Consider the following 14,730-nt stretch of genomic DNA (forward strand, 5'->3'; position numbering starts at 1 on the left):
TAGAGATAAATATAGTAGGAAGTGGGAATAAAAAGACAGCATTCAGGAATAGATTAATGGTTGCACAGACGGGACAAAAGGGACAACAAAAAAGAAGGTGCTGAATGCTTTTAAAAATGTTGGAATCAAAATATATTAAAATAGAATAGGGTGGGATAAGTGAATGCATAAAAGAGGGAAGGGTGGGATGAAAGAAGGAATAATAGACAAAAACGTGCTAAATTCAGAGTTACAAATAATTTAGTGTTAAAGCATGCAGCTGACAATCTATTGGCCTACACGCTGCTAATTAGCAAAGTTTCATAGTTTATTACAAATAGTGCCCGGACAACTGGATAATCTATTGTCTGTTGTATATTTTTACCTTCAGTACAAGGTGGTACACTTTGGTCTGTGGGGAACCTCGTAGCATGATCAATCGATACTAGATGTTCACTGATTTGTCCATTCCCAAACACTAACACAAAATTACAGGCTGCAAGTGTCAATATTGTGTTAGGGAGACCATGGGGAATGCTTATGTCATTCAGCACATTGCAATTGCTTATACGCCACTTGTTTCGTCATGCCATGATTGTCAACATTTGGTTTCAGTAACATTTTTAAACTTCTACAGTGCACTTGAAGATGGTAAATATTGTGTATTCTTTACGCATGCGCAAGATGGTGATGAGCCAATTGGGTCCAATTGTCATGCTCCGGGAATATCTGAAACCTCAGCGTGTGTAAGAGCCTGTGAGATAGAGAGAAGAACAAAGGAACCCGCATGCCTCAAAGGCCCCCTTGCATTGGATGCACGCAGGTGCCAAGGCAGTCCTACCTTTGTGTCCCAATTGTAATGGAAGCCAAGAGTCACCCATCGCAACTTCTCCAGCAAGGTTTTGGGCTCCTGCCGGCTGCTTCCTTTATGTCTGAAAAAGATGTTGAAATAACATAACCAGTAAACAGAGAAGATATTCATCTGTATATGTAATACATTAATGCATGTTTTTAGGTTTCGCTGGGTCGGTTCAACAGTCCTCCTGCCTCCTCATTGTTAAGTACTCTTTGAAACTACACAGGATTAACCTTGGACAGGTTGAGGCCCTGCCAACATAACATCTATTGAATGAGAATTCATTTGTCTTCCAATTCTATGGGTTTTCATTTCACTTTACTTTTGCCATAGTAGGTTTCAACCTGGTTTCTTCCAGCTAGTCCACAGTCCACTTTACTTATTTTGAGAATACATTACTCCACTACAGTAATTGACGAAAATACACTCTAAATTCAGAAATTATGCAAAAAGTAAAGTTCAAAGACGTTCGGCCTCATTTACGGGTTGGCCGGACACCTGCTGTAAACAGAGGGATCTCCCCCTACACCAATCTCACGTTTTCACCACCTCATTCAGCAGTAGGGGAGCTGCCATGTTTCTGACCGAGAAGCCTCAGCTGACTCAGCCGTCAGGAACCTTTAGTCACCTGCCTATCCATCACAGTGCTGCTGGCTACACTGCATCAGTCGGCATGCCACATTTAGACCAGGCCTTCTGATGCATATTTTTCATGTAAGCCATGGCAGTCTCAGACATGAAAATACAAACATGTCCCTGATGTTCACAGAAAACTGTCTACGTCTCATGGACATTGCTTTCTTGATTTGTAAGAAACAAAGAGTCAAATAAAGAGATACCTATTGGCAATAGCAATTTTGGCAAACGTGCTTCTGCTATGTCTGTGGAAGAATGTTTGGCAAAAATCTGCACCTCTTTTAACAGGGATCGGCAGTTATTGATGGCGGTCCACAGGCAGAAGGAAAGACCTTCACTGATCCAGCGGCCTGGCAGATGGTCTGCCAAAGATAAAATCATTTGCTTTCCTCTTGTTAATTACAATTAAATATTTCTTGCTATTAAATAACTTCTTTGCAAGTTTTAGACAAAGCAATAGTTTCACCAAAATGGACTACATAGCAACAGGCTCATGGACTTGTAATGTTTGTGTGGGTACCTAACCCTAGGATGTTTGCTGCTAGCCAGCCCTCACAGTTGGCTCAGCCACGCCTAACAAGGCACTTTTGTTTTCAATGACCCACTCTTTATAGTAACAGCAGTAAGTTTAATTATAATTGTGCTGCCCAGGCAGCTGCAGCAGGGAGTGTATTTGGAAAGCTATGTTTCAGCAAGTAATGACGTGGTTTTTATGAAAAAGAAACGGGGCACTTGATTGGTGCATACTGCAAAATCTTATTACTTCAAGGTGAGAATAACAGATGGTACTATCATTAAATGAAGTTTAACATGGACATTTTATTGTACTGAAAGAACTGAATACTGAGCCACCCAACTAGGATTCAAGACCATTAGACATTATAACTTGCGACCAGCCACCTGTCTCATTCTGCTTCATCAAACAGTCGCATTTGATACAGTTGATCATTCTAATTTAATTACACAGATTGGGGAAGTGGGACTATCTAGATAGTTTTAAAACCTTTCTTTATAAAAGGACATTTGCTATTATACTGCCCTCTTACCGATCCAATGCACTTTCATCTTTATGTGGTGTTTTGCGGGGGTCAACACTATCACCAATTCTTTTGAATATATATATAAATACGACCTTTGGCCAGCAAATTTAGAAATGCTTGCATTAGGATAATCTCTTATGCTGGCAAAATACAGATCATCCTAAAGCTTGACAAACCAGTCCAGGAACTTGAAGCTCATCTCCCTAACTGTTAATTACATGTATTACATTGGACGAACAATCTAACAATGTAACAATTTAAAAATGAATGCTGCTAAGACCAAAGCATTGACTATTGGCAGAGGTCATTCTTGGGTCCCATCGCTGTAGCCAATTACTTTTGGACCCCGTCCTGTTCCTACTAAAAAAGTCAAGAGTTTGTGCTTCATAATTGATAAAAATCTTAGTTTGATACTGCTTATCAATGCAAAAGTTGCTGCATGTTTTTCTCAGCTCACAATCCTGCGAAAAATGTTTCTTTTCATCTCCAGTAATTTGAGAGCACTGTTCCTGAACTATGAAATCAACTCATGCCTGGGTTTTTTTCCAAAGCGTGTAATTTGGGACTTCCAGTTAGAGTTTTATGTAAACTTCATCTCATTCAGAACCATGCATAGAGAGAAATGTTTTAATCTACACAAAACTGACTCTGCATCCACCCATGCACTTGTTAGAAGATGCTTCCAAATTAAAGATTTATGCTTCTCTACTAAGCCTTCCAAAGGAAGAGATCTATTTTTTCTCAAATGTGCTCACAAGTTAGATCTGTTGTAGGTCGTTGAGATCTGAAAAGTCACTATGTCCCTGTTGTTAAACATTACTCAAACTTCAAAGGAAAGAGTTGGGTGGGCTTGCGGGGTGCTTTTTGATGGTGGCTTCCTCGCAATAAAATGTCCTACCTGGCAAAGAGAAAAGAAGTGAAAATTGACTTATTTGTTAGGTAGACAGAAGCGAAGAGCTTATTTCTCCACCATTCATTTGCCTTTAAATCCTACAGTGTATGTTAGAGGTTTATAAATACCTGTTCATTTATTCAGTCACTACATGCAGAAGTGTGCAGCTGGTGCATTAGCAGTAAGCTATTTCTCTAATTAGTCAAAAAAATGTAAAGGTGATAGCTCTACACAATGTCTTGTGTATTGCCAATATGTCTTGTTGTGTGGGTGCTGTCAGATGTAAAGGAAAGGAACTGATGAGCTGGAGGAGGAAAAAGTAATTAGGGGAAATATAAAAGGGAGGCACAAAGGGATGAAAAGAGGTAAGGAAGAGATCAACAAAAAGAAGGAAGGCGGCTCTAAAGGAATTATATAAAGGAAATATAAAAAGGAAAGAAAGGAGAAACATTGAAAGTGTTAATGGAAGGTGGTTGGGTTGAAAAAGAGATGGAGAAATGTAGGGATTAATAGGAATTGACAAAGGAAGGCAGAGGTGGAAGGAGGACAACCATGATAGAAAAAGAATGGGATAAAAGAGAATAAGCGGAGTAGGAGATTGAGATGAAAATAAAGCAGGAAGTGAGGATGAAAAGAGGACATTTAGGAATAGATGCAGAATTGAAGAGAAGTGATAAGAAGGGAAGAAATAAAAACAAGGGGGGTGATCAGTGCGAGGTGCGCGAGTCAGCTGAAAAAAGCGTGGACTAAGTGGAGAGCCAATGGGAGACAGGATGTGGAATGAGTGTGGTGGCTGTAGGATGCATGATAGCGTGCTGGAGAGCAAGGGGGGGTGATCAGCGCGAGGCGCGCGAGTCAGCTGAAAAGAGCTTTGCCCAAGTGGAGAGCCAATGGGAGAGAGGCTGTGGAATGAGTGTGGTGGCTGTAGGATGCATGATAGCGTGCTGGAGAGCAAGGGGGGTGATCAGCGCGAGGCGCGCGAGGCGCGCGAGTCAGCTGAAAAGAGCCTGGACTAAGTGGAGAGCCAATTGGAGACAGGATGTGGAATGAGTGTGGTGGCTGTAGGATGCATGATAGCGTGCTGGAGAGCAAGGGAATGATCAGCGCGAGGCGCGCGTGTCAGATGAAAAGAGCGTGGACTAAGTGGAGAGCCAATGGGAGAGAGGCTGTGGAATGAGTGTGGTGGCTGTAGGATGCATGATAGCGTGCTGGAGAGCAAGGAGGGGGGGTGGTCAGCGCAAGGCACGCGAGTCAGCTGAAAAGAGCGTGGACTAAGTGGAGAGCCAATGGGAGAGAGGATGTGGAATGAGTGTGGTGGCTGTGGGATGCATGATAGCGTGCTGGAGAGCAAGGGGGGTGATCAGCGCGAGGCGCGCGAGTCGGCTGAAAAGAGCATGGACTAAGTGGAGAGCCAATGGGAGAGAGGCTGTGAAGTGAAGAGCCAATGGGAGAGAGGCTGTGGAATGAGTGTGGTGGCTGTAGGATGCATGATAGCGTGCTGGAGAGCAAGGGGGGGTGATCAGTGTGAGGCGCGAGATGGAGAGGGAGAGGGTGGGAGGACTTAAAGTGACGAGCCAATGAAAGAACTTTACGAAAGTGCAAGGGGGTGTGATCAAAGTGAAGCGGGAGCTGGACAGGGAGAGGGTGGGAGGACTTAAAGTGACGAGCCAATGAAAGAACTTAAAAAAAGGGCATGTGGCGAGAATGCGCGTACTTGTGTTCACGTGCACTGCATCAAATCGCCAGTTTGGTTAAACTCTGGATAAGCCCCTATATCTCTCGTCAGCTCGAATGCGCAAGCGCATTGGCAGGCGAGACCTAAAAAGGATGCTGAATACTTGTAAAAATGAAGGAAAGTAGAATTAATGGAAATGAACAAAGAAGAAACCCGTGGGATAACAATGAATAAAAGAGGAAGGGGAGTGATAAAAAATTAGTAAATGACAAAAACAGTGTCTAAGTCGGAGGTACGAATCACAGAGCATTGATGTATGGAGATGACACTCTATTGCAGACAGAACCAGAATGAGAGACTTCTGTACAGCTGAGCACTTTTTTTTAAATTAACTTTATTTACTTTATTTTTGAGTTTGCATATTACAATACCATACTAAAAACATTTGGCATCAAAGCAATATATGTAGGCATTCTTGTGACATTATCAGTGGCTTATAAGGCAAAAGGTGGCATCCGGAAGGGAGATGTACAGTGGGGAAAGGAGAAATTCATATACAATCATATCACAGTGAGGGAAGAAACCAGGCACATTACTAAAGTCCCCTGTCCACAGCACTAGGGTCAACCTACCTGTCCCCCATCGTGAGTAGACCCCCCGCTATACCCAACCCACTTCCCTCCTCACTGTCGGTTGCCTCTTGCAAAGAGGATCCCTCCTCTGCCAGCCTAGAGTGACACTTGTCCCGCCAAAGTAGTAGATCTTCTTGCAATTTCTCATCCCTTCTAGTAAGTTTCATGTGGACCTCTTCAGCTAGGGACCATTCACAAACGTCTTTGAGCCAGGTGGGCACGTCTGGGGCCCTTTGCCCCAACCAAGTTATAGCTATCATGCGCCTGGCGAGCATCAGCATTAATTGCAAAAGCTTATGTGGGAATTTCTTTTTCTTAGGCTTCCGGACAAGCGCCAGCAAACAATACAAGGGTTCCGGCGTCATCCGAAGGCCAGTGGCCGCTACAATCCTCCCCATCACCTCTATCCAGAACTGCAGAACCACTGGACAATCCCATGCCAGGTGTAAGAAACCTGCCTTCTCCGCTGCACATCTGGGGCGCTATCTCCCCTATCACCAGACATGTGTTTTAGGGACATCGGGGTTAAATAAGTGTGGTAGAGGAAGTTGATAAGCGTTAACTTAAACCTGGCGTTGCATGATACTGAGCGTGTGAGGGAGCCTATGCCTGCCCACTGTGTATCATCTAGTTGGATTGCGAGGTCCCTATGCCTGCCCACTGTGTATCATCTAGTTGGATTGCGAGGTCCCTTTCCCAGGCCGCCCAGGATGGCGGTATCGGGGGCATTGAGTCTTGCTTCTTCGCTTTGTACAAGAGTGTAATCAATTTGCGGCCGGCACTGCAGGAGAGTATGATGTCTAAAGTGTGTGTCAGTGGCGGGATGTCTGAGTACTGAGGCCAAGTAACCTTCACGACCTCCTGAATTCCTCTGAAATGTAGGAACTGAGCCTGTCCAAGGCCAAAATTCTCCTCTGCCTGCTCGTAAGTGATGAAGGCTTCATTTGGAAAGAGATCGTCAAGAACCTCACATCCACCCTCCCTCCAGGGTTGAAAAGACATATATTTCACCAGATCTATGAAGGGGGCCAGAATACAAATTGGGAGTTCCCTGTGGAAGGGTGCCCTTATTAAGACCTTCTCTACAAACCACTGCCATATAGCGGCTGTATGCCGTACAATGTAAGGAAGAGATGTGTCTGTCCCCCTGCCCCGCATCAGAGCTTCCTGTAACGCCTGAGTGTCTACCCTCCCGGAGAGAAGGCGTTTTTCCCAATTATCCACGTCGGAGAGCCAGCGTACCGCGGGTTGTAGCTGCGCTGCGTAATAGTACAGGTCGAAGCGTGGAGCTTCCAGACCTCCCTCCTCATAGCTACGAACAATAGTGCAAAGGGAGACACTACTGCGTCTGCCCGCCCGTACAGCCGAGCACTTAAAAAGATTTGAGATGTTTTATGGTTTTGATAGAACTATCAAAAATTGCCATGCACACCTTAATAGAACGTTATGAGTCTTCTTTTTCAACTTCAAGCTGTTTGCGTGCTCCCTGGGATACGAGATCTGCCCTGTTTTTCACATCAGAGTAAACAACATCAAAATTGGAGCGCCACTGCACTCCAGATCCAGGCGCACAGCTGATATTGTGATTGTCAACATAAAACATCCTCAAATGTAAGTGAGTCTTTTACGCAATGCATACAGCCTGAAATGCATTGGGTAAAAGACTCACTTACATTTGAGGATGTTTTATGTTTTTCGCGTGCCCGGAAAAAGGCCTGGAGTGGCATATCCGCGGCATTAGAAGTGGTAAAAACGCAAGCTACTCACGTGAGGAAAGAACAACAATAATAACAAGCATTGGAAATGCAATAGGTCTCGCATTAGGAAAATTTGAGCTATTGGTCTTATAAATGACATTTTTTTTTATTGATGTGTTTTTCAAAATAGCTAAATTAATAGCTTTGTCATTTACAATGCCAATAGTTATAACTTTCGCAAATGTGACACCTATAGCATTTGTAATGCAACATGTTTTGTACTTACGTGACTTAGATGTATTGATATTACAAATAACAATGGCTTTTAATTTTTTAAAATAATTAATACTTAAATAATTTATTTAATTTGTAATGTCAATAGCTTAAACTTTTGTAAATAACTTTTGTGAAGATTATGTTCAGTGTTTTTTATTGTGACGAAAATCCAAGAACAGAAGTGAAATATTAACATCTTTTTGTGATTTGTAATAAAGCTTGAAAACAGCTTGAAACATTGAAAGAACATATTTGAACCAGTGATGCTGTGGTTGCGCTGAGTGCTGCTGTGGTTGCGCTGAGTGCTGCTGTGGTTGCGCTGAGTGCTGCTGTGGTTGCGCTGAGTGCTGCTGTGGTCTGCTGTGGTTGCGCTGAGTGCTGCTGTGGTTGCGCTGAGTGCTGCTGTGGTTGCGCTGAGTGATGCTGTGGTTGCGCTGAGTGATGCTGTGGTTGCGCTGAGTGATGCTGTGGTTGCGCTGAGTGATGCTGTGGTTGCGCGGGGTGATGCTGTGGTGGTGCTGGGGTAGCGCTGAGTGATGATGTGGTGATGCTGAGTGGTGCTGTGGTGGTGCGGGGTGATGCTGAGTGGGAGATGGGGAGAGGGAGAAAAAGGAGGGAGAGGGTAAAGAGAGGGAGAGAAGAGAGGGAAAGGGAGAGAGGGAGAGGGAAGTGAGGGAAAGGGAGAGAGGGTAGAGGGAGAGAGGGGGAGGACGAGAGCGAAGGACAGAGGGGAGAGAGAGGGGAGAGGAGAGCAGGCAGAGTGGGAGAGGGAGAAAAAGGAGAGCAGGGGGAAGGTAAATAGAGGGAGAGAGGAGAGAGAAAGGGAGAGGGTGAGAGAGGAGAGAGGGAAGTGAGGGAGAGGAGAGGGAGTGGAGTAAGAGAGGGAGAGAGAGGTAAAAAAAAATAAAAAACTGGGAAGCCTTGCTTCAAAAAGAAGTAGTTATGATGGGTTTTTAGATCCACCTAATCGTGCACTGTTCACTTGGTGCTCCGCACCTTAATTATTCATCGCACACTTTCTCATTTGCTATTATTTTTATTCTTATTTTAAGGTTTTTGATCTTTTTTCATCTACTTGTATATTATTTTCATTTTTCATAACACAAGCATATGATTCATTTACTCAATTTTACAAACATTAGTACTTATTTACATATTCAGTACTTTGGCATTACATATTTTTATACAATGAACATGAATTATCAAGTGAGCCTAATGCATTTTGGCGCCTCTATGGTGCCTTCATCAGGGGCGATTCTGAAATGAAAACATATAAAGATGTATGAGATTCTAGTTAAAAGAAGTTCATGGGGGTGCGTAACTGTACCATGTGGTGATGTCATACCTGGTATCTGTCATATCCGTTATGTATATTTGTTCGCCTCACTCGATGTTGCTCAGTATAGATCACTGTAAATAATTGTGGATAACCTGTGTTGGTTACAAGTTTATAACTTCAGTGGTGTGTTAAAATAAATCTAAGGGATCTGCAGAAACATACCTGGTCAAGAAGTCTGAGAAGGGGGGGGGGGGGGGGGGGGAGAAATGCGACACGGCGGGCAGGGGAGGGGGCGGAGCAGGTAAAAAAAAAAACAAGACGGAGGGAAGGCAGAGAAGGGGAGGGGGGAGGAGAAATGCGACACGGCGGGCAGGGGAGGGGGCGGAGCGGGGAGAGGGTGTGAAAGCAGCAGGGGCCTGGAGTGCGGCTGAGGGAACAGACGGCGATTTGGTGATGTGCACGCGCATTTTAGGTCAATGCGCTTGCGCATTGACCTGAAAGCCACGGGCACAGCACCAAATCGCCCAGTAAGTTAAAGTTTGTTTAAAGCCCTAAATGCTCGCAAGCTCGATGCGTGCGCATCGAATAGCGAGACCTAAAAAGGAATGAAATTAAAGTCATGGAGTACATGGATTTATTATTGGAGAAATTGGAAAAGAAAAGGAAAAAGTCATTTAAAATATGTGTGACAATCACGATATCAGCTGTGCGCCTGGATCTGGAGTGCAGTGGCGCTCCGATGTGGTTTATGATTTTGATACACATTGTCAGAAATCAAAACTCTTCCCTCTTGGTTGAGTGGTAGACAGAAAGCCTGCAACACTTTCAGAGTTGGGATTAATACAGTAGCCAGAGGTACTGAAGTATCTGGGGAGCCTGTTCGCCCTCTGCTAAGTGGAGCTCGTTGATCTCAAAACTGATTGAGTAATCGAAGGAATATGATACTCTGCACCTTTCAGGAGTATGTTGACACTTTTGACAACGGAGTAAGCAGTAGTAGTTAAAATGACTATGCTTTCTAAATGCTTGTATGTTTTACAGGGATGATGACAATAGTACCCAATCAAATATTCACAAAAATGGACAGCCTGATGACTACTGTTGTATGGCTGGCACGCGTCTTATTGAGTCAACCTTGCAAAGTTGAAATATCCCTATGATCGGAGCGACTAGTTCACCCAGGCCTAGAATGTTGTTATTTAACATCCAAACTATGCTATCTAGCTTAAGGGTGGGCAGATGATATGAGCATGGACAAGTTGCTTCTGGCTGGCTTAAATGGGTGTGGTGATTTGAAAGAAAATTGTTTGGTGTACAGAAGATCTGAATCTTCTACCCCTCACCTGCTCGAGCTGAAGTCACACGTATGGTATAGGTATGAGCACATAATATATGGGAACATACAGTATAGTCCTGATGCACCCGTAGCGGGTTACACTGTTTTCACAGTCTATTGAATGATGTAGTGTTGACTTGATATACATAAGGCAATTAAATTATTACTTGTATAAAAACTAGGCTTTTCTTAAATTTGAAGAGGCACAAATGAATTTTGAGGTACAGAGGGCCGACTTTTTGGTATAGGCAAGATTGGTGAATGTAGTCATGGCCCAATTTTCTAGTGCAACATTCAGTGTTGAACCTGCTGATTGTGTTGGCAGACTGTATGTTGGGCAGAAACGCTATTTCTGTCTTATAAAGGACAATACATTATGACTTTCCAGTTAAAACTGACCATGGGAAACACAAAACCTGTAAATAACCTCTCTCTGATGGACAGTGGTACAACGCTCATCTTAGGATCGAGGATGTTGCTGGTAATGCTAATTTTAAACTATTTCAAGTTAAATGCCTTCATAAGGTTCACATAACCCCAAAAATATTACTTATATCACATCACCCAACTGCCCAGAAGCATGCCCAAGTTGCAGCTCTCCCAAAGCTGTTTTTATGCATAAGGTGTGGCAATGCCCAGTAATAAGTAATTCACTGAAATGGTGAACGGAGCGACCAGTGACTTGGTTGAAAGGCGAGTTCATCAAAGTCTTCAGTGTCTTCACAAGGAAGACAAGAAGGGTAAAATGAACTATAAGTTTTCTGCTGTCGGTTTGTTTCTAGCAGACCGGATAGAAGCCATGCGCCGTCTACAGGCAACTGGACCAACTGCCAATAAATGGAAGAGTGAAATGGGGGAGTGGTTTGAGACAGAGGAGCTACACATGTACTGGGTCAGAATTTATGAAAATGTGATGGAAGATGTGAATGAGTGGAAGACGCTGATGCATGCACTAATGTTATCTTTAGACAGCCAACCCCGAAACGCCACATTATGGTGTACTCCTCTTAGGAGGGCAGCTGAAACTGACAATGGGCATGCTTGTATTATCTTGCGCTCAAAAAATGTGACATATCCTTCAAACTGGTTTGTAAATGTAATCAGTAACCTTAGTTGCTGCTGGTTGTGAATTTGGTATGCAATCCAACAATGTTTTTGGGGGGTTTCTGTTATTTTCTAAAACAACAACAATTGCTTAAAGAAAGACATAATAAGGGACAGAAGGAAGGTGTGATGGAAGAGAGGAAGGTAGAAATTAGTAAAGAAATGTAGTGCGGTTAGGGTAATGCAGAGATGGGGCGAGAAAATAAGGAAAAGGGAGTAATGAAAAATGGACAGATAGATAACGGAATGGTTGAGGGGCTAATGTAAATTAAAGAAAGAAAAAGGAAAGAGTGTGAGGTGAGGGAACTGAATAAAAATTAAAGGGAATGAAGGAAATGAAAGGGGGCAAGGAAAGGAAGAAGGGTGAAATTGAGGTAAACGGTGGAACTGGATAAAGTAAAGACATGTGGCCTAGACAGCAATTTACTAATTTAGGGGCCATACAATCTGTGTTCAAACACCAGATTCCCTATTTGATCAAAATGTTGGATCTTGGGTTAATTTGTTGTTGGCTTTATTGGTGCCTCAAATATGCTACCATTAGAAACATGTTAAACACCAATCTAATTGCTATATTAAAATGAAAACACAGGAGAAGAGGAAAACAAATTGCCCATTAATAGCATTTTAGGCATGTTCCAAATGAGCAACAATGGTATCAGCAGTTTCTTTTTCCACACTGTCAATATGGCTTTTTTGCTGATTTATTAAATTATGTTTATATTCCTTTAAATCATGATGCACTATTCCCATTTGCAAACCAGGGCTATATGAATGGGAATGTAATTTGTGATGTGATTTATGTACTAATAGATCTCATGGTAAACTGTATGTTCGGGATGGGGGGGGTTGCAAAGCAACCTGCTTAATGAATAATAATTAGAAGGTTAACTAAGAAGTTTGAAACCCGTGACTGAATGCAAATGCTGGGGTGGCGGCTTGCAAGGGATAGCAGACACCTGTCCTGCATTTTCATTCCCAAACAGGAAACGTTTTTTTAAAGGAGCCTTGGTCAATTAAAGTTAGTGGGGTACTACTTACCTTGAGACCACTGTCACGACTTCCAAATAGGAAGATGTCTCACAGGGATTAATACACCTTTTCAAATCACATGGCATCTGCTTTTGTTGGTATCTGATCAATGGTTTGCGACTGTAATGTTGGTCTCAAACCATTGTTACATACTTCTTTGAATCACAAAGAGGAGAGGGATACACCAATATTTTTTCGACTCATAAAAGGGCTTTTGTTAATAGTAAATAAGTATTTTGTGGTTGCAAATTTAGCGATTTTTTCTATTGCTGACTTTGCGACTGGGAAGTACATTTGAACCCAACAATGCATTTTGCATGGATTGCCTTAATAGTTTATGAAAACCCCCAAACTCCTGAATTTGTGCCAGTCACAAGCTCTAATCTGACTACAGCCTACTTTGGAAATAGTAAGTTTTATTCCAGCAGAGGGCTGTACTAGAAGTCATTCCATTGAATTTAGGGGATTGGATCATCTCCAAACATGGAGATGATGTGAAGAGAGGAGTTTCTCCAAAAGGCAATTTTGTTTCCTGATGAGGAAAACTACTTTGGGGAAATGGAAACAGATCAAATTATATTACCAGTAGTAAGCCTACAAATCTGAATCTGGCACGCCTTTCCAGGCATACTACGGGGAATGACTGTGCACTCGTAAAAGCAGTAAGTCTGCAAATGTTTGTAGGACTGCCATTATGGGTTCAAATTTAAAATGTTTATTTGTGAATAGGGCCCAATGTTTTCAGACAATATAAGATGATACACAAGTGTGAAACTTCAATAAAGTCAATGGGGCCTTTGAGACTGGACAAGAGTGAAAATGTTGTCCAAATAGTGATCCCATTTGTAAACGTACATAGCTGGGTCTCCTACCTGAGCTGCTCCTTGCTTCTCCCCCAGAGGTCGGTGGTCTCCCCAGCACCCATATGCAGGTCCAGGTTACATACATTGGGCTTCTGTGGGTAAGTCTTCAAGCACTGCTTCACCCAGTGACACTGGCCCCCAGGAAGAAAAGGGTTTGAGATAAAGATGAACCCTGAGAGGAGATTTATAAAAATCAATCAGATAGGTTGTACAGATGAGAGAACGGAAATCAATCTCTGCTGTTTATAGTTCTGCAAGATTATTTCTAGTGCTGAGAAACCTGAATCTGCCAAAAGGAAAATTAGTTGCCATTTTTAATCTATTGTTGAAACCAATAATAGTAATTAATTTGAAGACCCTTGTCACAATTTTTTGTGAACCACTGCACTACTGTTTTAGCACATCAGCCTCGAGAGTGTCTTCCACTAGGAATATAGTTTGAATTGGTGAAAAACACAAGGGGATTGATTGCCTCTCCAACAATTCTGCGCGCTGGGCTGGGTCCTCCTCTGCCCCAGGAACAAGAAAGTTAAAGCTCAAATCAACCGCTGTGATGAAACCCAACACCAGCGTAAAGGAAAGAAAGAACAGGCACTGCGTCTTAAAGAGATGCACCAATAGTCTGCAGTTCTAGGAGGGCATTAACAGCATTCTATCACACTTTACAGCTCACATATAATGAGCCATAAATCAGTTAATGAAGCACACATGCAGAGCACCAGTAATCCAAGAGCCAGGTTAATTTAGTTGGCAGAATTATAATCAAAATGCACACATTTTGAACATTTACCCCAAAATGGCCCAGTTGTTTTAACATCGTAACTCAGTAATGTTCTAATATTTAAAGCACAGCGATTGACTACAATTCTTGAAGTATTTAAGACTCATAAGGTCTTGCTGGAACATCCTGGATGTTTGCCACCTTGCACCAAACAGAATTTAATGATCCAGAAGGTCCAAGGCTGATTACTGGGAAACCACTAAAGGCTTACATTTAAAATCATATTAAGTGCTCTTTTTGGGTTCAGTTTTATTGCAAATAAGCATTTAACTTGTGGTCTTTGGTTTCTGAATTACAAAAACGTAACATATTTTAGAATTGATGAAAGCGCTGAGACTGACAAACCTAACAGCAGTCGCACAGCCTAATGTTTGAACGTTGACTAATGACAATGACAAAAAACCTAAATACTGTGGGTGTATGCACCGTAAAGCCCAGCATGCCATGAGAGTGATTGTAGGACATTATTGCTGGACGACTCCCTCACTCCGATATGAAGAAGGTAGCACATTACCTGGGTAGCCTTCCAGGCCATAGGCCTTCCATTCACTGACCGGCTGCAGACCAGCCTTGCGAGCATCCTGGCTACTGACAGCAGACACACTCAGCTGAGCATCCAGCACCTAGAGGGGTGTAAAGTGAAACTGGTCGG

General features: G+C 42.8%; 1 protein-coding gene across 1 annotated transcript in view; it reads right to left on the reverse strand.

Annotated features, from left to right (window-relative positions):
* The window catches only part of ALKBH1 (alkB homolog 1, histone H2A dioxygenase), a 52,695-nt gene that overhangs the window by 12,197 nt on the left and 25,768 nt on the right, over window positions 1–14,730 (reverse strand). The window contains exons 2-4 of the mRNA XM_086937563.1: window positions 14,593–14,701; window positions 13,307–13,469; window positions 821–911 (exon numbers count right to left, since the gene is read on the reverse strand). Coding sequence (XP_086793689.1) covers window positions 821–911; window positions 13,307–13,469; window positions 14,593–14,701 — 363 coding nt within the window. The remainder of the gene's footprint in view (window positions 1–820; window positions 912–13,306; window positions 13,470–14,592; window positions 14,702–14,730) is intronic.

Source organism: Lissotriton vulgaris, chromosome 9 (genome assembly GCF_964263255.1).
Source record: "Lissotriton vulgaris chromosome 9, aLisVul1.2, whole genome shotgun sequence".
Taxonomy (NCBI): Eukaryota; Metazoa; Chordata; class Amphibia; order Caudata; family Salamandridae; genus Lissotriton; species Lissotriton vulgaris.